Source organism: Oreochromis niloticus, linkage group LG13, assembly GCF_001858045.2.
Source record: "Oreochromis niloticus isolate F11D_XX linkage group LG13, O_niloticus_UMD_NMBU, whole genome shotgun sequence".
NCBI classification, from domain to species: Eukaryota; Metazoa; Chordata; class Actinopteri; order Cichliformes; family Cichlidae; genus Oreochromis; species Oreochromis niloticus.
Window position 1 is genome coordinate 27,655,530 of NC_031978.2, and position 24,605 is coordinate 27,680,134.

Genomic DNA, 24,605 nt, shown 5'->3' on the forward strand with positions numbered 1-24,605 from the left:
CAACAACAGGCATGAGCTGAACATTAACCTGAGGGAACGGAGAATGCACAGCCCTTAACATACAGTACATTTCTGGAGAACTTAACAGATAAGACACAGGCTGCCCTCCTTCTCTTCCCCCCCATCATCCCTCTCTCGACCAGTGGCCCTCTCTGTCCATGTTTCCCCCGTGTGTCTCAGTTAGAGGCTTCTGGCCGACTTGGCACTTACCTGACCTAGAAAACACAAAATCTGCAGCTTCCTGACTGAGCCCACTAAATTTAACACCCAACCTTTTTCTCCTCGCTGCAAGCCTTGTAGTCCCTGGAGCTTTAGGCCTTCTGACAGCAATTGATAGGACTGCTAACTATAGCAGAACAGTGGAGAGGACGAGGCGGAGGAGGAAGGTGGATCGGAAAGGTAAACAACATACAGCCATCAGTGGGATTTAACAGGGACCCCTCCGCTTTGAAGCGCAACATGAAAGGGCTTTTTTTGTTACCAAGTGATATGTTCAGCTAATAAGCATTTAATAAGTGCATGTGTTCAAGGAGTGCGTAACACTGAGATTAACCAGAGGGAGGCCTGGGTAGAAAAGAGCCGGAGGCTGAGGCAGATGGTTGGGGTGCAGAGCTAGATCAGTATTTTTTTTTTTCTTTTTTTTTAACATATGAAAGATTTAGAGTGGAAGAAGGCAGATTTGGATTTATATGCTGAGATATAAACTCAGAGTTTTAGCCTGCAAAATCACAGAGAGCGTGGCTGCAGGTCAGTCTCCTCTGAAACGTTACAGGACTGTGATTTCATCAATATATTAATTGATACAAAAAAGGTGAAAGAGTGGTAGTCTGTCCCAAGACCTCATATCTTATTATTAGGGTTTAATAATGTTATTATTGCTATCCCACACTAAAAGGTCATTCATGGTTCTTGATCAGCCGTGGGCAATTAAATTTCCCAAGTGGCCACATGAGAAACTAGGACTGTTGTGGAGGGCTGCAAAACTAAGCTTATAAAGAAAAAGAAGTGAATATTGTGCAGAGACGAGTTGGCTTAGTGACCCTCCCCAACTGGGACTGTTGTGGAGGGCCATAACCTTCCCAGTAACCAATCAGTCAATCTGAATAATATACAGTATATTTGTGGGTTACAAAGATTACTTTCATTGCTCTACTAATAGAAGTGCATTGAGCCAGCATGTGCAGTACAAGGACCTGAAACTGAATAGAATTCAGCCCTTATTAAATGGGTCTTTTGCTTTTTAAATTGTTCTTTCCAGCAAGTTTAGTTTTCTGCTGTTTGTCTTAATGAGCAGACTCTTCTTTATAAATTCAGTTCAGTATAATGCATAAAAGAATCTTCCCATAAAATGGTAAAAATATATGTTTTGAGAGATTGTCTCCCATTTGCAGTTAGCAGTGTCATCTACAACAGATGGTGAACTATAAAACAACAAGAATAAATTAGGAGTTTTCTACAGTTTGTTTTTAGTTCAAGCTCTTAAGTTGATATGAATTCATGGGTCTGGGCGTATGAAGCATATTTAAACATAATAAAACCATCGCCAGTGCCAATATGAGAGCCAACCACTCTGAATTACTTTTACTCTTATACTTTAATGCAGTGTGTAAGATTTTATGATGGAAACTGAAAGCATTTAGCATCTTATAAAGCATCTGCTTTATCAGCCTTATTGATGATAGTTTACAAAATGAACATCATGACCTCGAAATAGCGACTGAGACCATAAACTCATCAAAAGAGCATTCACTGCGGTCTGAGAAGAAGAGAGCAGAGGTCTGTCTTAACATAGAGCTCGTTTTGCAACAAGACTTGGCCCAAGTTTAAGGTAATTCCGCACTGGCTTCACTTTTCAGACCCTGAAGATACGTCCATCTTTTATATAAAGTTTATGGCCACCATAAATCATCTTGTAATGCCTCTAAAAGTCATCACAAGCCCCTTGGGGCACTGGTGCCAGGGTTTACAACCTCGGTCATGCTTTAGATTCAATTGTGTCCTTCAGCAAGGCTCTTAAACTCCGAGCTGTGCGCTTATTATTAAGGCGCTCTGCCTTACTGTGATGTCTAATATATATATTGTAAAAGCCATGAGTAATGGTACTACATGTGATGCGATCTCTTCTCTGTGATGGATGACACACATTATTAAAAGATAGTAATGAACTTCCTGGTTTGCTATTTTAAGCATCGTTTGAGGCTCTTGCCAATAGACCTGTCAGTCTTCAGTGTTTTCCACTCATCTTCTTTCATAATTCTTTATTAAGTTAATAAGGAATAAGGGAATTGAAAAAGCTTCTCATGGTGTACTCAGCTTTTTAATACCACTGAACTTTTTTTTTTTTTTTGTATTAGGACTTACCGGTGTCTTAAGTCCAGATAGAATTTTAATATAACTCAAGTATAAAGCATCTCTTGGGTTTAATTAAGGAATTACCTCCTTTAAAAATGAGCGGAGACGTGCTAGGTTACATTCAAGAATCTTTCCCCCTCCTTAGCTCAACTAAATCCGGTGCTTTTCACTCCAGAGACTGAATCTTTTCTTCTTCTGTTTTTTTTAACTGTGAATTCTCCAATGCCCCGTGGAATCATTATCCAGTGACCTCCTGAATTAACATCCTCCACCCGTTCGGCAGCTGGGTAAAAAGGCTGAGGTTAGAGCTGGACAGATCATCTCAGTGGAATATATAATTAGTCTCATGATCTGCAATAGATGGGTCATACCAGCAGATAGGTCACACTGAGTCCCAGTGGAATTTTTTTCCAGCAAATTTAGGTAGGCTGCGTTGTTTAAATAGAAACCTGAATCATGGTTTCGTTCACATTTGAACGCTTGAGACGCTGTAATATACAGCAGCTGCTGCACTGGCCTTTTCTTCTACGACAATATTAATTACAGCATCCTTGAATAATCTTTTCTCTTTCACTTGGCTCTGTGCAGTGTGCACTCTGCTGAAAAATTAATGAATTTTTGTTGCTTTTTTTTAATGGATTACTTCTGGTTTTAAATCAGAGTTTACATGTAGCTGCTCCCTTCAGAAGCCCCACTGTTAATCTGTAATTGCTGCTCGTATCGCCTCATTAAGGATCCTCAGGTTTCTAGAACATATGGGTGAATAACTGAGCTGCCTTTATTTAGACTATTGAATGTTTTCATGTGCTGTTCAGTCATAGGTACGTGTCTCTTTGCTTGCCAGGCGCCCCTGGCTGACCCTACGGAGATCAACTCCAGGAAGCAGCCCGCCAAGCTCCTCGTTATTAGTGTCATTCGCCTCTCTTAGTCCTTATTAAATAATGATTGTGCTGCAAAAACACACACACACAAAAAAACAAAAACAAAGTTGGTTTCATGCTCCAGAGCTCAAAACTATTAAAAGTGAGCATCTGAGCTGTTGTGATGCAAAGCATGGATTCTGTGAGGCAGAGACAGGCAGGTGCTCTCATCTGTGGCGCTACTCCTTGCCTTTAGATTCCCCCTGCATCCAATAGCTTCTAACAGCACATAGAGAAATATACAGAGAAATGGCGTGGTCCCTGAATTAATGCTTATTGTGTGTGTCTGTGCGCTCGTCTGGCCACCTCTAAAAAGCACTCTGTAGGAGAGATAAACAGGTGCTATGTGCAGCTGGTGGTCAGAGATTACAGCCAGCGTTGTGACAGCATCTCACCCAGAGCCAGCGCCGCCGTCCTTCCCGCTGCTTGGAGACATGAAATCTGGAGCCAAGTCTAAACCCTGGTCAGAGCCCATATGAATGGGCTTTTTTTTCCTTTTCAGTTGTGTTTGCTCATTAACTACACCACCCTTCAAGTCCCCTGGTGCATGGGACTAAAGCGGTCTCATAGCTGCACTGCTGAATTCAATAACACTCGGACTGTTTCTGTATGTTTGCGATCAGTAAATGCAGCTGGCTATTTGTCACTCCCATAAATTGCTGGGCTCAAAAAGACACAATATAGGACAGTTTTCCATGTTGACAAATCCCAGTGAATTAACACAAATTGTCTGTCTGTGTATCCAAAAGCTCATATAGCTTGTAGCGTATTCCATTGACAGAGATTTTCTCAGTAAATGCTTGCTGCTAATAATAAGCCAAACTCTACTGACTCACTTTTAGTGATGTTTGTTGTAAAGTACAATTCCTGCTGACGGGAATTTTGGTTTGTTTTTAAAGAAAATTAAATGCATCATGACCTTTATTCAGTTGGATTAAAAGGTCAAGTTCTTGAATGGTTTTCATCATACCTAAAGTTTTAGATCTGCACAAAATTTAATCAGGTGTTCCCCAAGGGTCTGTCCTAGGTCCATTACTTTTTAATCTTTACATGCTCCCACTTGGTACTATCATGAGGAATCATCATATACCCTACCATTCATACACAGTTGATCTTACCCCTATTCACAAATTAAGAAGCTGCGTTGGCTGTTGGATCTCTTGAAAGTTTTTAGAACTGAACAGAGATGAGATGGAAATATTTGTTGTTGGTCCAAAAAGTCAAAGACAAGAAGACGTATTTGTATGTATCGTCGCTTTCTCTGAAACACAGTAAGAAAGTCAGGGACTACCTCGGGACTATTTTTTGAGTTTTTATAATCATATTAGTAAGGTCACCAGTGCTGCTTTCAGATCTTTTGACTAATCACTGAATCTGAACTGAGGGCGTTTTCACTGCAGTCCTGTTTTATGAAAAAAGCTGCATGCTCACTCGAGGTCAGTTACAACTTTTTTTCTTCCTTCTATGTACTCTCGGTTTTTATTGTTTTTATATTCATAAAAAAAATTGGAATTTGATGTTGTTTTTTCCACAACATATTTGGTGTATAACAGCCTTAATTTTGGTTCTTCCACAGTTTCCAACCACTGGGAATTGCTCGTGCATCCACTAACCTCATTATACATGTTTGATATGAACAGTCAACATCGTAACAGTGTATATTTTAGACAGTAACTACAGAAAACGTAATAGATTTAATTTAATTAAACTCTAGAGTTGGAAGCAGCACACTGGGACTAAGAGCCATAGAGCGTTCGGGGAAGTCAATTATGTGACTTACACACATGTGTTTGTGTGTCGCTGCTGTAGAGGGAACAACGCCAAAGGCACTTTTAGGCAAAATACAGATTTTGATCATTTTATCTGAATGTCGACAGATTTAGTCGAACAGCATCATCACAACCCAGCAACATGTCTTCTAAAACTGTGTCTGAGATAAAAGTAAAAGCTTCCAAAACCTCTCCACTGTGGTAGTTTTTCCTAAAGGATCCACAGGCATGTTTCTGTTGTGTTTCTGTTACTTTTTCAGTTTTAGAAAATTTAAATAAGGCTGGGAAACATGTTGCCATTTTCCAGCCAGCTGCTGTCAGTGCAGGCAGTGCCAATGAAGCAGATTAAATAGATATTTAAGTTTAAATGTGTGCATGAAATGCTTTCTAAAGTTTCCTGATCATTTTGTTTATGCTGAACTAACATTTCCTGGGACTTTTAACTCATTTATTAGACAGCACTGTTCTTTTCTTTCTTTCTCTCTTTTTTGTTTTTGGATGACTCTTGCTGGCTGGAGGCTGGTCAGTCCAGAGCCTGACGTGGCCGCTGTGCCAATTTATTAGCCAGCTCTTCTCCCAGATGCGCAGCCGGTCAGCCAGCGGACAGATCTGGCACCATCCTCGGATTTGCCCCTCTTCCGCCCTGCTTGTTTGAAAACAAACTGACCTTTATCTCTGACAAATATTCAAAGCAATCTGACTAGCAGGTGTTCCTAAATTAGAATTTAACAACGAGAGCCTGGCCAGCAGTGTTAACGATAGGCTGACTCACACCGACCGTTAGCGTTTTAGAGATAATGTTACAGAATAATTAGGAACATTTGAGTGTCCACGACTGCTCTGAGAGAACTTGTCTCAGAAGGTATCCCTTTACGGCGCCTCAGTCCCACACTCGGCGATTGTGGGGATCTTCCATCTCCACTGATTTAATTCTAGGTGAAAACGTCTCCATTCATATGCAAATAGCTTGCAAAACATTCCACCTCACACCTCTCGCCCCCAAATTGTCACTTTTTTTCTGCTCCATACTAAACTGGTCTAATGCATTGAATTGCTAATACACTCTATGAATAAATGAATAAATCCTTTTTAAAAGTCATCATTTCACTCTGCTGACCGGCTCCTGAGGATTCCAGATAACACGAGGTTAGTGGAAGATGACTGACAATTTGATATCTGATTGGTTTGGAAATGTTGTGTTTTTACATTCTACAATACTGACACACAATCACCAATAAATACATTTCAAAGTAGCTTTGTGCAATGCAGGGTAACGGAATATGGTCAGCACAGAAAAGCGTGATGAGGAAAACATCCATTCAAACTGATTTTTCATGTATAAAGCCTGACACTATTTATAACCTTCAGCTCCCCCTGTGCCTCCGCCGGCTCTCTTTACAGATGGATTATACATGAACCCAAAACTGTAAACCTTGCGGTCCTAAGCAACAAGCTGTGAACCTGAGATATTTACCAATTTGTACATTATAAACATAATGTGCCGTAGAAATAGTGTTACAGTTAAAAATTTAAACAAACTAAACATTTCTCAGATTTTACTTGATTTGCTTTGGTGACCTTTCAACTCTCAACATGAGAACAGATTTCAGTCAGACAACTTACATTTGACATGTTGCATCACAGCAGCAAAAGCAGGCTCCAAGCGCATCACATCCCACAAATATGATAAACACAGAAACTGGAAGGAGCTCTAAGAGAAGAGAAGGAGTTCCATTATTATTTTATTTTTTGCTCTTCATGTGCTTTTAAAGTGCACATCAGCAAGACCAGTGAAAAAATGTAAAGCACATCATTCTTAATCAGTGCTGTCATTAACTGAGCACATGCTGTGTACAGCCATTCATCATCTTTACTGTTCTCTCAGTCAAAAGACTTCAGACCTCAAGATTTCACATTTACTGATAATTTTAATCATTCGATTGGAATATGTAAACCACTAATGAGAACACTTGTTCTTGGGTAAGTCATCACATCACATTGAATCAGATCACATCATCACATAAACATGATGATATCTTGTATAATGTGGTGTATATGTTATATTAGAAATCATCATTATTGCTGCAGATTATATCAATAAGGAAGCTGAATAAATATTGATTGATAACCGATTGATGTCGAAGAGGTTAAATACGCGTGCACTTCTTACCACTCCTTTTCGATGTGTAACCGAATCAGGTGAAGCGATATTGAAATGTATTTTGCTTTATTCTGTAAATCATTTTTTTTCTTTTCTTTACTAAATGAACTTCTGTATATTGTTTATATGATCGACAGTGAACACAAAGCCATGTTGTGCAGGAGTCGCGCATAGGGGACCTTTTGGGGAAAAAAAGAAAAGAAGAAGCAGTTTCTTTAATAAAACTTACAGGAAGTCTAGAGTATCTCTAAAAATGTATTGTGCTTTTTGTTTGAAGAAAGAATCGGGGGAAGCACATCTGAAAATCCTGCTTTTATCTCTAAAAACTTTTGAAAAGGATAGAACGGCTTTTAAGTGACTACAGTGTGGAGTCGTGGGGAAACAGAACATCTAGTTTCTATTCTCTAGTGATGTTGATCTTTACTATAATAAGTAAAATTCCATTTTTGAAACAGCTTTCTCAAAACGTAATGTGGCTGCCTTTATACTGTCTGTTTACTTATGTTCTATTAAACCAACATCAGGTACAAAACTAAATAAATTAAATAACTTTAAAATTTGCATCACTAAATACATTTTGTGAGACAAACCATAGTAAACTTAATAAATCATGTTTGTGCGAGTCATTAAAATACTGTCCTAAAATTGATATTATTGTATTCCACATTGGTGTGCAGTAATATACCAACAGTTTTAACAATAACAGGAGACTTGGCAAACAAACAGTTTAGGAGACGAAGAATGGGTTTGATGAATGTTAGCTACGATGAGCTGGTGAGCGTGATAGGAGGGGGGGTGAACTTGAAGATCCAGATGGAAGAAAATGGAGAGGCAGCGAGTCAGACCTGGCACACATTACAGCTCTGTGCTTCAGGGGAAACCATGAGTACAATTAAGTAGATGATGTTTTACACAGTAATGGCTTTCCTCCTGTCACTGTTCACATAATGTCTATTTTAACACCTCATTAAGCTTGGTGTTCAGTCTTGAAATCATTTTTTCCCAGCAAATCAAGAGGAAAAACCGTTATTTCATTGGCAGAAGTATCTAGCTTCTTGAAGCCTCTTTATTTGTTTGTAATGCAAACATAATTTAAACATAGCAGTGTAGGGCTCGGTAACTCATTTCAGGACTGTATCATCATATTTGTGAAAAGTGTTGCAGCATGCACAGCTGCACAAACATCCATCTGGATGGAGGCGAGGGATAGTTTCTCTTCCCTCTGGCATTTTTTTCCTGTTTTCTAAGACTGAAAAAATGAGAAAAATGACTAGCTGCGAAGGGTGTTTTTTGCAGTGCAGCAGGGCCAGAGTGCTGTGTAACAGCCATCTGTGTGGATCTGACTGTAACAAGCAGACCTGTGAGAAGATCCTTGGTGGACAATTCAATCCAGCAATGGCTGAGTGTCTATAACAGGAATAGGGAGGGGGTTAGCATCATGAGGTGGCCAAATGTTACAGTCAGTGCAGCGGTGGCCAAAACGGCTGCTTAGAGTTTGTTCTTTAGGTATTTGGACAGTGACTGATGCTGAGATTTATGTGGTTTTTTTAACTTTCACATTCGCTGTGTTAGCATGCGCACAAGATGCCATGTTGTTGGAAGAAATCCAGTTAAGGAGGAAAACCAGAGGACATTTTTAAATGTAGGTGGTCTGTAATCATATTCCACCCTGGCCCCTTCCTTGGCTTTAAAAACAAGGCTGGCATCTTTTAAATGTGTTACAAGGATGAGTAATGGTGTTCCTGCTGACCTGCTGCCACTGTGATACTCTCCCTGTGTCGGGTCTTTTTGTCACACACACACACACACACACACACACACACACACACACACACACACACACACACACACACACACACACTTGTTGAAACCCAGATAAACAAAACCAAGACAACGGTCGCTAATAGAAATCTAGCTGCAGTACCCACATTCCAGTTAATGACTTTGCTCGATTAGGGACCAGTGTTTCCTACAGATTCAGGAGGTTTTCAGTAGAATTGGCTGCTCTCAAATGATGGATAAAATCCAACTTTACCGTGTTTGATCCTTTTTGTGGCACATGAACCAGCTCGCCACCTGCTGGAAGTTCTGGATAAAGGGACCCTGCAGCTAAAGAAGCTAAAGATGTCGAGAAGTAGTTCACCAATCTGACCAAAGAGCCAATGAGTACCTGGGTACTTGGCCGTCTCAGGGCCTTGGGTACCTGGTTAGCGCCCATTGAACTTTCAAAATAAAAGCAAGGGAATTGTACAATTGGATATCATGTCTTTTTTTTTTTTAGATGGCAAAAAAGAAGCATTTTTTTAACAAAGATGCTAAAACGAGTCGCCTATTACTTGGGTGAGCCGCCAAGTTAACATATTTGTCTGCAGGCTTCATGTTCGTGTGATATAGAAGAATTGGGTTTGAAGAAAGACGATATTTTTGCAGAAGCTACTGTAAATGGGTATTCTCCCTCTGGCCCATTTAAGCATTTTACTGACAGCGTCGCGCGTTGGTGGCATCCCTGCTCAACAGTCATGCAAATTAGCCCTTACCATCCTTTGGAGACGGCTAGAAAGCCACATCAAAAGGACTGATTCTGATTTCATGTGTTCAAGTCTGCTATGACACAGCACACGTGTAATGGGTATGTGTGTTATTCACACACAAGCTTTAAATCAGTCTTTCTGGAGTTTTATGCGAAGATGAAAGTGGAAAAACGGGCAGAAAACATAAAAGATAAAATCCAGCGGTGGCCTGCTAAGCAGGACTTGCTCTGTGATCTGTTTTTAATGACTGCGAGCTGTAATGTTATTGTAGCAACCCCTCTGGAGGCCTGTCCTTTTCCTGACCCTTCACTGATACTTCCTGATGAGAAAAAGAAAAAACTGTAATCAGTGGTTGAATAAATAATGAGGTGATTTGTTTGGAAGTGGTTTCTGTTGTTGACTCCTGTGTTTGAAAATGAAGTTTATTTGAGCTGCTCGGTTTATGAGTGCAGGGCATCCACTCAGGTTATCGTGCTAATCAGCAGCTGAACGATGCCGTAGGCTGTTTAGAAAACATTTCATTCACACAGCAGCGTGACCGCATTTGTACACCTGCACGAAAAGCAGCTAAATATTTATTTTATCTTGTACTAACGTGCTCAATTTTGTTTTTCTGTCTTTTCTCCCTTTCCCCCCCCCTCCCTCTGTTCTGTCCTTTCCCTGCTGCAGGTATGCATTGTACAAAAGAGGGACACCGAGAAGATGTACGCCATGAAGTACATGAACAAACAGCAGTGCATAGAGAGAGATGAGGTCCGAAACGTCTTTAGAGAGCTTGAGATCCTACAGGAAATTGAACATGTTTTTTTAGTAAATCTCTGGTGACTATCCTATGTTTTTACACTTTCAGTGTGGTCGGCTCTGTCTGTGTCGATTGCCTGTTTCGCCTGTCTGTGCGTTCCGTGCGTCCGCCCTCAAGTGATTCCCAGTAGACGTGTGCACGCTTGCTGTAAAAATCTGTCGCATCCTTTAAATAGAAGCACTCTTTTTGAATGTTATGTGTTGCATGTGGGTAAAAAAAAAAGTTTAATTAAAGCTTGAAACAAATTCTCCTTCAGAAACCAACAGCTATTAACTTAAGAAACAATTTATAGCGGAGAGATATTCTGGGATATTAATTTTGGCTCTGAGCCCATGAAGCACACATTTGATAATTACTGTGGTTTGAAATGACCTCACTCTTCCCTCGAGTATGATATGTGGGTGAATGAAGGCTGCTTTCATTATTCAATGCTCATCTTCGGGCGGGACACATTTCTAAATGTAATTGGGGACCTGGCACGGCATTCACGCCGTATTACACAAAGCACTTTGCTCCTCTGTAATTGGTAGAGCGGTTGTGCACGTGCTCGTCGTCTCCGAGCGATCGCTGTCAGAATATTCCCACGTTCCGTGATGGATTGATTACGCGGAGCGAGACAAAGCCGTGTCCGGGGCTCATTCCTTACCAAGTTGTGAATGATTTAAGATCAATCTGCAGAATGCATTTGCCTGCTAGATACTCTTACTTCACTAGAACAAACTGAGGGCATTTTAATGAGCGTACAGTAGTAGGCCTGTTTATTTTTTATAATTCCCTGCAGGAGTTTATGGCTGCCAAAGCCTTCTGTGTTCTAGTTTTCTAGTTCTAGCTGTGCTGCTCAGCTCACCCTCACTCTCTCTCTGCAAGCAGCACTGTTTTAAATACCCATTAGTGACAAGCATGCTGAACTGTATCTTTGTGGCTACGTGGGATTGAGAAGTTTCACACCTCCTCTCTCTGCATTTGAGATGCTCCAAAAAAATGGCCTGTCCATCTCACCGGGAGCACACAGAAACTCATACTCGAGCAGCTCCTCTCGTTTCCAAGTATAATTGGTCCTATATTCAAAACGCCATAAGTCTTCATTCTAATTGGACCATTATCTTTGACACGTGTTATTTTAGGACGGTGAGGACGATTTTGCAAACCGAACTTGCAGACCTGTAGCGGTATCCGTGCAAGCGGACGGTTTGTGTTTCATCTGCGAGGAGTTTCTGCCTCTGCTCCTAATTAATGGAAGCCAATTGAGCTTTGTCACTTCCACGCATATTAAAATATAATCAAGAGCACTAGTCTTAGTTACTCTACAGCCCGAGACTCAAATACAAGTTCCACTGGAAAAATTTGTGAAAATTGCAGGGAAGTCATTAATAGCTCCAATAAAATGTGTTGAGAATTCATTCGTGATTATGCCAAAAACAATAAAGTGTTTGTAAATCGAGACAAACGATTTGAATAATAAACATGTAAATGTTGTTGCTCAGTTACAAAAAATTTACATGTGAATTTTTGGTGCTTTTCAGCTGTGATCTGTAAATTGTAAAGTACATGTAATGAGAGTAGATTTAATGAAGCTGAAAAAACTGAGCCATGCTGCTGAAATTGGACTTGCTTAGCTCAGGCCGCTCATTATCTGTTTTATAAATGGATTAGTCATTAAATGAGGAGAATACAGGATTGTGCCGCCCCCCATTTCTTTGTTTTGTGAGGAAAATAGGAAATGGGTCCAGATTTATTGAAACGTGGAAATGGAAATGCATGTAAATATAATGTATGAGAATCAGAATCAGAGAGACTTTATTTATCCCCAAGGGGCAATTAAGATAGGGAGTGACAGTTTGGTCCTATCATCACCTTCATTTTAAAACACCACCTGAACTCTCTTAGGCAGCTCTCTTCTAATTTCTTTAAGTAGTCTTCAGGAATAGTTTTCCAGGCTTCCCGAAGGACATTCAAAGCTCTTCTTTGGATGTTGGCCGCCTTTTGTTTCCGTTCTCTGTCAGAATCCTCTGGAACAGCCGATCTATGACTGATAAAGTTCCAGTGTGCGTTTCCAGGTATGCTTTTACTGCACTGGCAGTGTGTGTGGGATCATTGTCATGCTTCAAAATAAAGCTGTTGCCAGTCAGATGTTTTCCAGATGATACATGGTGGATTGAAATCTGATGGGACTTTTCTGCATTCATCAGCTTTTGGAGAAAACAGCACAGGCTGAAATGAAGGCCCAAATCATGACAGAGCCTCCACTGTTTTACCATGGCTGTACACACTGCTCCATACATATTGACAGCAGTTTGAACCAGAAATGTCAAATTTTGATTCATCACTCCATAAGAACTGTTGCCACTGACTATCAGAGTGATCCTTGTATAATTTGGCTTACCTCAGTCTTTTCTCCCTGTTTCTGTTCATTAAAAATGGCTTCTTGACAGCCAACATTTCACTGAGACCATGTCTCAAATCGGTTATTTGCCAAGTTGTCTGTTATGTGTAGACATAACAGTGGTTCATCTGTCTTTTTTATAATAAATGATTCACAGCTCAGTGTTAATTGGCTTAACAAGCAATAATAATAGGAAGAAATAAAAATGTTGCTGGAAAAAATGGTGAAACACTTAAAACGACCTTCAGGAATAACTATTGCTTAGAAAGTCTGGCTCCTTGGAAGCAAAATATGAAGACATGAGGGTTGGCTCAAGACTTTCACACTAAAGTCTTGAGCCAACAAGTTGTCAGATCTTTAAAGGAGGAGTTGTAGGATCTTTCACTTGGCCTATGATTTCAGCTTGCTTTAAAAAGAGCTGTTATGTGTCATATGGTATGACCCATTTATGAGATGAGACTGTATCTGGCCCACGAACTAAAATCGTCTGACTTATTTTTGTCAAGTCACTCTTGGAAAGAAGTTACAATGATGACTGTTGGTTGAATCAGTAGTGAATGACAGATTCTTGAATGCAGTGTTACCGTTTGTGCATTTTAAGTTGTTTTTGTGATGTGTTGAAATCTAATAATGCCATGAAATGTTTCGGTTTGTCTAACTTCACATGAAGTGCAATAACAGACGGACAAACAAAGAAGGTGTAACAGTGAGGGATCCAGAAGGCAGGAGTACTTTGTCAACAGGCTGTTGCCATTGTTGTTAGATGATGTGACAGGCAGATATCTGTAAATATGTCTGGATGCAGCTGTTACCCTGAACTTAAGCAGCTGCGTTGATGTTTTAAAGCGTTCAGGTTTGCAGACTTCTCTGACGCTTATAGAGCGAGAGAAACATGAGGTGTTTTCCTGCAAACCTGTATTCAGAAGATCACTTCAAATACAGGTTTGTTTAGTTCCTTCCTTAACAAGCAGTTGGATTTACGCTGGACTGACGGAAACGACTAATCACGAGAAAGTTCTGATATTTCCCTGAAAGCTGGATGTGAGAACACAGTGAGACATAAAGCAAATCAATCTACTGCTTGAGTCTCTATCGCAAGTTTATTTCTGTCGCAGTTTACTAGACGCTTTGTGAGCATCTGTGCGTGACAGGATTGTTTTGCGATGCACCTGTATGCATCGGATAAACTGCTCCATTTAGCTGCTGCGTGATACAACATCTCAGCCAGGCAGGTAATGAGAGAGGAGTGATGAGAAGTCTGCCTTCCTGTCTCCCCTCTTACTGTATAGCTAAGAAAATAATTGTTTCCCTGTGTGGGTAGGCTGATCAGACAGTTGCTGGTATCCATAGGCTTATCAAACAGAACCATACGACTTCTGGTCCTTGGAATTTGGGCACTTCGGTACTTTATTAATGCATATGTCATAGAGCAGTTGAGGGTTTTTGGGAAATGCCTATTTTTAAAAAACAAACACACAAAAAGATCCAACTTACAAGAAACGCCTGTTTTGATAAGCTTCACAGGAGTGCTTTTATTGATACTGTGCCAGGAGGGAGGCAAACAGATAGTCAGAGTCTTAAAAAATGCTGGAAAATCCACCAAACGGCTGTCAGATGAAGATGACTTCCACACTCACACAGAGAGGAGGAGGAGGAGGGGGATTATTATGAAGACAGGAGGTGCACACAAGACTGTACTAAGAAAGTATTTGGTGCTGATTATGTTTTGTCAAAAAAAGAGAGATGTGCAGAATAAAAGGATTTGTTAGGTTTCCTCCAGCTGATACCTACATAGCCTGGCACGCTGCGTCAGGAAATGGAGGTTTCGCTTTCATTGAGACGTCGTTGAATTCTCCTGTGCTTTTGAACCGCTCCGTCCGTAGCATCACAAGAAATTCATTAAGAAGCGGTCTTGTGAAAGCCCACACTGAATCCCATCAGCCGGGGGAAGGCTGCTTTAAGCTGGGCGGATGTCAAGTTTGCAGCCCACGGTAATTGCTGCGACCATTCCCTCGCCGCATAGAAATGATGTGTAGGAGTCAAGGGTACACTGAATGGATTACCTTAGAGGAGGAAAAATTAACTATCATCTGCTGCACACTCCAAATCCACACAAATCCTTGTAAGGATTTGCGAACCGTGAGAAGACGCCGACTTCCTCTTTTCCTCGCAATGTCGGAAACCCCAGAATGCAGGGGTCCCCACCCAGAAGCAGAGAATAACTAACAGCAGGGTGCAGAAAGGAATTTGATCCCCTGGTCTGTACATCATAGTAAATGTTTGGTTTTCCCTTTAATGCTCCAACCAATTCTCCCTTAAGGAGATGCACCAGTGACCAAATGGATGTGCATCATGGCAGCTGTTGTCAAAGAGCTTCCCCACTCTCTCGGGATCATCTCGAAGAATGTGAAAGGTTGAAAAATCAAAACAAGGGTGAGTCATCTGGAGCAGCTGCATGAAGTGTTTTGCCTCATGCCATCCTTCCCTCCATCAGACTCATATAAAGCAAGCGAGAGCAGCTCCGAGGATGGATGTGCTCTCTACTGTTCGGCCTCCATTAGGAATATTGATTGCAGACCTGGATGGAACAAGGCCTCGGGAGGCCATGGAACAAATTAGCCTCTACACCTCCAGTCAGCAGTTATAACAAGCCCTATGAGGGGCCTTAGTCTTAAATCATCATCATAAAAGACGAACTACGAGATCTTTTCCACAAACACAGGAGTCAGTTTCTCTAATGCTACAGTAACATGAGAAACAGCATTGGTGGGAGACTGCTGTAACCGTGTGCTTACAGTCTTGTTGTCTTTGAAATGGTTGCTACAAAGATGGGGACTAGGCTCGCAGCCACTTGCAGTCAGTTTCTGTCTTCAAAGCGACTTTGGCGCATCAAGACGGTAAGAAAACAGCAATAAGATTAACTGCAAAATTGCATGGGTGCTGAGCAACCCTGCTTTTATATAGGAATATGATCAGAATACAAGCAAATTGAGTTGAATCTCCTATTGCAAAGAGACGCTTCACAGACAAGTTCTTATCAGCATAGACTGACTCAGATTGATTGCAGTGTGCAGTGTGTCTGCAATCCTTCACCAATCTGTGTGACTGCAGTCGGTCTGAGTGGGGTCATGGTTGTTGGAAGGCAGGCTGCCTCCCCACAGGTGTCCTATGCAATCACTTTGTATTGAAAGTGATTGCTCTTAGGTCACACTGGTATGGCTGAGCCATAATTAATAAAGCGTGCTTCCAGGCAATATCCAGACTCAGACACATCTGGGCCTATTCTGGGCTACTTTTGGCACTTATGTCTCAGTTCTGGCAAGTGTTTTGTGGTTGGGTTGAATATCGGTTTCTACGAGTATAATAATTATATCTGACCGCAAGTCATAAGCTGGACTAGATGTAGGTAACGACAAGTCATCTGTGGGCCAGTTCTGACCTAAATGCCACAACACACCTGACCATCTGGCTCATATAAGGTTGACAGTGGGTTGAGTTGAGGCAGCCAGAGTCAACCTGACTCAAAGTTATAAGTCAAGGCCAAATGTGACCCAAAGAAAACTGCATTATGAAAGCTTATTTCATCCTAGACTTGCCAGCACTAAAGGACTTGGGACTTTTGTTCAAAGTGCCCTACACACACTACTCTGAAAGAAGAACTTTTTTTTTAGGGCATAGGATTTTTAGTGTGCCTTGTGAAAGCAGGCCAGTGGAGGTGTTTTGTCTTAAGGTGAGTTGTTGGAGGCAGTGCTCACTCACACCGTTGTTACAGGAATCCTCAAAGGATCATGCAAAAGTCTTGTGACTGAGCCACACAGCCAGTTTGAGCCATCTCTATCATCAACTTTATGTAGGCCATCGAAACTTTGTAGAGCGGTTAGAGCCAACAGAATCACAAGCTCTTGCCTCACTCTAGCTTTTTCCTCAAAACTCATTCCACTGTCCCTCTATTTCCCTCTCTCCTCCCTGCCTCCCCGGGCTCATTTGTCATTGTGGCCTGATTATTTCAGCCTGTTCCTTGTACTCCTTCCAGCCGGCTAACCTTCTTCTCTTAGTCCCCGCAATCGTGGCAGCCTAGTCCTGTCCCGGCCATTTCCCGCATGTCCTTCCTCGTGGTTTTGGACAGTAACGGCTCTCCCCAGACTCTTCTCCCAAATAACTGCTAGGCATTCATTCATACTCAAGGGTTTGTGCAACAATTCCTCTGTGCTCATTAGGAGAGCGGCACTCAATAAATTATCCTCATCTCAAATGCAGCAGAAGCACATAAAATGAGATTAGTGGTTAAACATTATGTTGACCCGTAGCTATATTACAGTGAATGTCTCCAAGACAAATATGAAAGAGTTAGAGGTTCCCAAATCTAAATTTGTTTTTGTGTGAACATTCGATCAAATGACTGCATCTTGTGCAAAAATATTAGCTCAAGGCGCCCAAGTCAACTTCAAAACTCTGTCCTTTAACGCAGTCTGGGCTTTGACACATAAAAATAAATAGAAGTAGTTGAATGAAGAGGGCGAAATATTCAAGCCCTGCATATTTTCCTCTCTTCTCTACAGCAGGGCGATCGCTCTGTGAAGCTGGCGCGCCTGTTTGGATTTTCCTTTTGCAAAGTCACAAACACTATCGGCACTTTGGCTGGCGCGTCCTCACCCCTTAAGCTGCCACCACTGCGACCAAGACCGCAGCAAGCGCCAGAAAGGAAATAGGAAGGATGGATGTCTTCAAAAACTCTCTCCAGACAAGTGCTCTTCAACTAATACACCTCAGTTTCCTTTCCACGGTAGCTCAGATCATATTTCACAGCAGGAGAGGCTTTTATTTAAAGTGTCAGAACTGTCGAATTTGTGGATTTCACACTGTGTTTATTTGGAGCAAAGCCCCCCCCCCTTAAAGAAAAAAGAGAGAGAAAACAGTTTGTGTTTCTTCTCCATCCCGTGCTTTGTGAGAGTCTTAAAGGTGACAAGGCTTGTCAGTGCTGGAGCTTTTCATATGCTCCAGTTGTCGGCCTGTATCTGACATCTCCGTGTCACCTCAGTGAAAGCGGGGAAGGGAATGACAAGCAGTCCAAGCCTCTGCAGTCTCGCTCTCTCTCTCAGGAGCCCTGATATTTAAGCGGTGGACGAGGGAAGCTGAAAGTTTTGTGGTACGCTGAGATAGCGAGTGCCACCTCAGCAGAAGCTCGTGTGTCAACTGGGTTTGAGGAATCGGGCTGTGACAATGAGGTGATAAAAAGGTGACAGTGTGGAAACCCTGCCAAAAGCAAACGCCATCCTAGAGCTGGCCATCTGCTGAGGCTAATATTAGTTTTTTTGTTTGTTTTGTTTTAATGGGGAGTTTGATCTTAAACAGGTCAGGGCAGCTTTGTGTACTGTGCATGATGTAGGGTGGCTCTGCTGTCATTTCCTATTGAGTGCAGGCTGCAGTGGCACGAAAGAGGGAATGTGGAAGTGTATTGGAAACTTTCTCTGCCCCGTTCTGCAGCACCTCTTTTTTTCCCCCCTTTATTTATCCTATCGCATGAATGTCGAGGGTGATTCATCAGTTAATCGTGTGGTGTTTTAAGGAGAAGAGAAAAAGCCAGCAGTTCTGCAAATGGGTTTTTCCTTCTGTGGATAAGATTGAATGATTTCGGCCTCTGCAGCAAACTCCCTTTCTCTCTAACGGAGCAGCAGGAAATTGCACCTGAATAGGAGCAATCAGAATGCCCCCACCCCCAATGAGTGTTCACAGCCAAGCCCAAAGATACAGAGGAAACCTGTGAGCTATAAAAAGAAATGATATCGCCACAGCATCAGAACTTTAATGGGAAAGTAAAGAATTGGCTCAGCAGCAACCACATTAAGCCAAGTTTGATGGAAGAAGTCACCACGGATTGGTGTGTTTTCCCTCTCCGGGTCTATTAAGATATTATTCTGCTTTTATTTTTCTCAGATGAGAGATTAGATTCTGTTGTACAAAAACATTTGTGTTCACCGGTGTTGCTTAATGTTTTGAAGCTGAATTTGTGGAGTGGACTGTTACAAATCCCCACCTGGATCACTAAGAGGCTGTGTTTTAATTTGTTGTGCATGACCAGTAAGCCTGATTGACAAAAAATGTGTAGCAGGCCACGAGCTAAGTTATTGTCGAGCTTTGATCTGACAGTGACGTCCTCTCTTTCTGCATTCTGTCACACAGCTGGCATGGATATTATGTTGTGGCTGTGAGGTGTGCATGTGCCATATTTGTGCATGTTTGCATTTGCTTCTGTGCAGATTCATCCGCCGACCCTCCGTGCTTCTCATCAGCATGCGTGTCTGATAATATTTGCACATGTAACGCACTCTGTGTCCTGCATGAAAAGCATACTGAGCGTGTTTGCGGTCTTGTGTGTTCAGTCTTCGCGGTTGTTTGCGCAGCATGTTTTCCCACACTGGGCCGTGACTGAGCGCCGTCTCATCCCACTGCACTCAGGTACTCGTTCCAGGACGAGGAGGATATGTTCATGGTCGTGGACCTCCTGCTGGGAGGAGACCTCCGCTACCACCTGCAGCAGAACGTCCAGTTCAGCGAGGACGCAGTCAGACTCTACCTCTGTGAGATGACGCTGGCGCTGGACTACCTGCAGAGCCAGCACATCATCCATAGGTATTTCTTTTCATTTCAATTCAAGGCCTCCAGCAGCTTTCAAGCTGTTGAAAAGTCTATGGCTATAAACAGGGCATGAAGTGTTCTTTTATATGGAAAACGCTTTCATAAATTTGCCCTTCAAACCCTTAGGAGACAGTTTCTGAAGGTTGTTTCATAAAGCAAAGTTAAAGCTGCACCCTTTTTTTTCTGCATAGAACTGCAAGATTGCAGTGGAGTAAAGGCTTTGGAGGTGGAAATAACAAACATATCTATGTGCATAGAGAAAAGCAAATGTGTCCAGCAGACAAAGTCAAGGAAAAAGGCCTAAGTGTGCACAGTTGGGTCTATAATTATTTTGGAAATTAGACATTTTGTGATTTTGCAGTAGATTTTAAATAAAACAGGTGGGATGTGATTAAAGTGCAGACCTTCAACTTTAAGTCAGAGGGTTGAACAAAAGTGTTGAATTAAATGTTCAGGAATTCAAAGTCTCCTGTTTTCAGAGGCTCAGAAGCTATTGGAAAGTTGACTTTCAGTCAGTCCCACAGCCAGATGAGGTGTGTTTCCTCATTATTCCATGACGAATTAAGGAACAGCTCATGATCTGAAGCATACCACACTGTCTATCAAACACTGTGGAGTCAGTGTTGTTCCACTGGCGTGTATGCCTGCCTGTGGAACCGGCTCACTAATGTTTATTGATGATGTGACTGCTGATAGAAGCAGTACGGATGGACGATGCTTCACAGTGTAAATGGATTGTGACCCAAAGCATACCGCAAAAGCAATCCAAGAGTTTCTTGAGGCAAAGAAATTGAATATTGTTCACTGGCCAAGTCAGTCACCTGATCCCAACCCTATGGAGCAGGGGTGGGGAACCCCAGGCCTCAAGGCCCGGCGTCCTGCATGTATTAGATGTGTCCTTGATCCAACACAGCTCATTTAAATGGCTAAATTACCTCCTCAACATGTCTTGAAGTTCTCCAGAGGCCTGGAAATGAACTAGTCATTTGATTCAGGTGTGTTGATCCAGGGTGAGCTCTAAAACCTGCAGGACACCGGTCCTTGAGGCCTGGACTTCTCCACCCCTGCTATAGAGCAAAGGTGTCAAACATAAGACCTGGGGACCAGAATTGGCCCAGTGAGGACCCGCACTGGACAGCTTTGGAAAATGTGAAGGAGGGCAGAGTTTTTAACTGTATTTTCATGAGTGTTACAGCTTTTCCAACTGATAAAGATGGCCATGCTACACCAAAGTAGATAAGTAATATATAAACAATTAAATGACAGTGTGGGGAAAAGAGGATTTTTTCCTATCTATTATTTCTGCTTTTTTCATTTATTTTGTTCCGACAGTGGAAAATAAATAAATTTAAAAATTTGATTTCTTACAATTTGAGCCCAAAGAGTCATTGTGAAATATTTCATTCAGTTATTACAGCAACATTTCTTAAAAATGGCCTTTGATTTCTTATATTACTTTATATTTTATGTTTTAATATAAAGCAATTTAATGTGACTACTGTTGGTAATTCGTGCTATATAAATAAAATTGAATTGAATTAAATTAAATTCAATATTAAGATGTCTCAGGGGATAAATGTGTAGTTAAACTGACAGAAAGGGGAGTGTCACTGGTCCCACCAGTTTTAGGTCACAGTGGGCTGTATGTGACCCACAATATAAAGTGACTTCCCTGCTATAAACCACAGCACCAGGCAGAAAACAACAAACAAACGGGAGACTGTGTATAAAAATGGCTGTAATTCCTAAACAGTTAATTTGGTGCCTTTTTTAAAACCCTTGAATAAAAGCAGAAAGTCTGCACTTCAATCACATCTTTATTGTTTGATGTATAATCCACTGTGGTGGTGTACAGAGGTGCAATTACGACATTGTAAAAATGCTTATGACTATATTTTATATACTGCTGTTTACTATTGTATACGACTTTTTTTGTCCTCTGAACTGAAAGAAGAATAAATTGACCAGTGTCCCAGACACTCCAGTTTTTGCCTGTAATACCTTGAAGAAAATAAAAACATTTCATTTCCAGCGTGACATTGGATGTCATGCCTTCTGGGTTTTGATTCACAGCGTGTTTACCCGAGAGAGACAGACGCATTAAACTCCCAAATACACCCATACGTATCCATAAGACGTGTTTGCAATGCTTTCCAAATACATTAGATGCTGCAGGGCCAGCCAGCGAGAACACGTAGCTTAACTGGATACAGTGAACTAGAATTTCCCCTGTGTGGTAAAAAAAACACTGAAGATCAGCTCAAGGTTGTGTCTGTAACTTTCAGTATTCAAGAGGTTTTGTTTCATTGTTTTGTGGTTCTGCACCTTACATCAGTATTACCAGTTATTTTTGAATGTGAGGAGTCAGGCCACACATCGCTCTTAAACACCAGTGAGTGTTGTTTTCTGCTCTGAAAGGTTAATTTGTGAGAACATAAAAAGTCACAGTCCCTTTCTTTGCATTATATGTCGATCTCCAGGTTTTAAACGTGACTCATTTGTTTGAGGATGGATATTTTTGACCCAACGTTTATCTTCCTCATCTCCTTCCACTTGGATCTTACCGTTTTGAATTATATTCTGCCCCTCCCTCAGCCTGGTTCAGGGAGGGCTCTTCCTGTTAAAAGGCAGTTTTTCTTTCCCATTGTCACCAAGTGATTGCTCATAGGGGGTCGTCTGATTGTTGGGATTTTCTCTGTATTATTGTCGTGTCTTTACCTTACAACAAAAAGCACCTTTGCACACGATCTGATGTATTTATAAATTCATGGCCACAGTATGGCCAAGAATATATGTTGCCCTTTAGGACAGATTGGAAACAGGGTTTTGTGGCCCAACAAAAAACAAAATCTACTATTACTTTCAGCATGTTGCAGTTTAAGTGGTCTGAGAGGAAACTAGACTCCTTTACTGGTCTGTTTTCAGGCTTCAGAAAATCTAATCCATTAAGCAGCCTTTGACCATCACAGCTCGTTTCAGACTAGATCAGGAGAGTTTTTAAGCAGTACAAAGAGCGAAATATTCAATGCGCAAAGTAGAATTTAGGAGTGATGTCTGTCTTCAAATTCTTCAATACTTTGTTTTATATTTTAGCCTAGTGCAGCTTTGACTTTATCAGGGGTCTGTAAGAGAAATTAAAATTTAATAACGTATAACATATTGATACAGCAGTCGCCCATTTACAGTTGGTGCAAACAGTAGCAGCAAGGTTACTCAAAACCACTTTATGCTGTATTAGCCTGGCTCCCCATTTGTTAAAGAAATCAAATTTAAAATTTCAGTCGTTACTTTTATGACTGAGATCTAAAGTGGAGTCATACAGAGCTTTGAACCCCTTATTTTCCACCCAGACCCTTCACGTTAGAGAATCTTGGGAATGAAAGGCTTAAAATAAAGTGAATGGCATACATTTATATACTTAGATTTAGATTTAAAGCCGTGGACCAAGCTAGCTTTTACTGTGAGAGCTACTCAGTCAGTGCCTCAGTTTGAAAGCTTTCAAAAGTCCAGTTCTGTTGTCAGATATAGTTATATTATAGTTTGGATGGCTAGTTTAAAATTCTGTGGAGTGCTTATTTTCTAAGTTATGTTCAGCATTAGTGTCCAGAATGGCAGTAAAGCTGGTTGTGCTTTAAACCAGGCCCGCTTTATGTGTCCCTGCAATAGGAGTATGCTGTGATTTCTTATTTTCAGTGAGAGTTACTCTGCGGCTGTGATGTCTGGTCTCAAAAACCAAAGAAATGGACGGCTGATATCACAGATGCAGTCTCTGTCTTTCTCTCATTTTAAAGTTGCCATTTTTTGTTATTTTTTTGTGAAACACCCTAGTTTACATTCTAGGTTTACAACAAGCATAAATGAGCCTTACACAAGCAAATGTCGGTTGATTGATATAGATATAGATATTTTTTTTATATTCAGTTTCTCGCGAGTCTTGGTGTGAGTCTCAAATTGTAACCTTTTTTAAGGCGCTGAAGTTGCTGTTTTTATTTACTTTGCATACCTAAGGATGGGTCATATGGGTTTCTCTGTAATTGTCCCCATCCTTCATCCACAGTGGACTCAGTAAACACAGCTCTTTGTCCAGATATGCTGAGCGCAGCTGTAAGCGTGCGTGCAGTCCAGTCAGTGAAAGAGCTGCATCCCTGCAGGCTGCAGATTTAGAGCCACAGATGGCTGAAAAACTGTTTGAACCTTATTCAAAACCTTATGTGGGCTACATGTCTTCTTCCAGCAACTGTGTGTGTCCATATGCATGTGTCTGTGTGTCTGTGTGTTATTTATGTTGTGGGGACATAAATCTGTTTATATAGTCACACTGTGGGGACCTGCATCCCTTTTGGGGACAAAAAGCAATTCCCCCGAATCATAAATGATAAACATTTTAGTGCTATGACTTGGTTTAAAGTAAAGGTAGCGCGTTAATGTGAGGCCTCTGAATGCTGCAATGGACTGATACACTGAAGCATTCATCATACTTACATATTTGGCATCGTAATAAAAAAAAAAGCACCTTTAAGAAGCAGAATAAAAAATAACATGCAAGAATATGGAAGCGAAAAGAATAGTATGGCATTTGGGTAAAACCTTGTATTTGCTTTTTTTGCTAAGAGTTAAAGAGGATTGTCACCTTCATGTCTGTGCAATACATCTAAAGCCGGAGCCTGAGCTTAAAACTCCTGCTCGTGCAAACTAAAGCTCATTATTAATAGATTGTGATGCACACAAAACTAGTGGGTCAAAAGTTTAAAACTGACGAGCTGACATTTGATCTCCACAGATTAGACTGCAGCCTAATTGATTCCAGCTTAAAGCCTTGTTTAGGAGTTGCTTGACACCTGTCACTTAGTTGCTAGTAGATATTCAGTGCTCCGAGTGACTAGGTAACCCCTCAGTGTGTTTTGTCATTCCTCACCAAATATTGAGAAAATGGTGCTATTCTCTTCCTGTATGCGTACAGCTTCTTTGATATGTATCTGTGGCTCTCTTTAGGTTCTCAGACATGGCTGTCTGCAGTAGATATGCATCATTACACTTCTGCTGGCAGCCTC

The 24,605-nt window shown here is 41.2% G+C and overlaps 1 protein-coding gene across 3 annotated transcripts in view; it reads left to right on the top strand.

Moving 5' to 3' along the window:
• The first annotated feature begins 10,400 nt into the window (after positions 1-10,400).
• stk32c (serine/threonine kinase 32C) overlaps positions 10,401-24,605 on the top strand; it is a 37,550-nt gene continuing 23,345 nt past the window's right edge. For 2 of the 3 annotated variants that reach the window (XM_019367011.2, XM_019367015.1), the window contains exons 1-2: positions 10,407-10,554; positions 19,375-19,548. In XM_019367011.2, coding sequence (XP_019222556.1) covers positions 10,436-10,554; positions 19,375-19,548 — 293 coding nt within the window. In that variant the 5' untranslated portion in view covers positions 10,407-10,435. Of the gene's footprint in view, positions 10,555-19,374; positions 19,549-24,605 lie in introns of all 3 variants that reach the window. The other variant, XM_019367013.2, reaches the window with a different exon arrangement.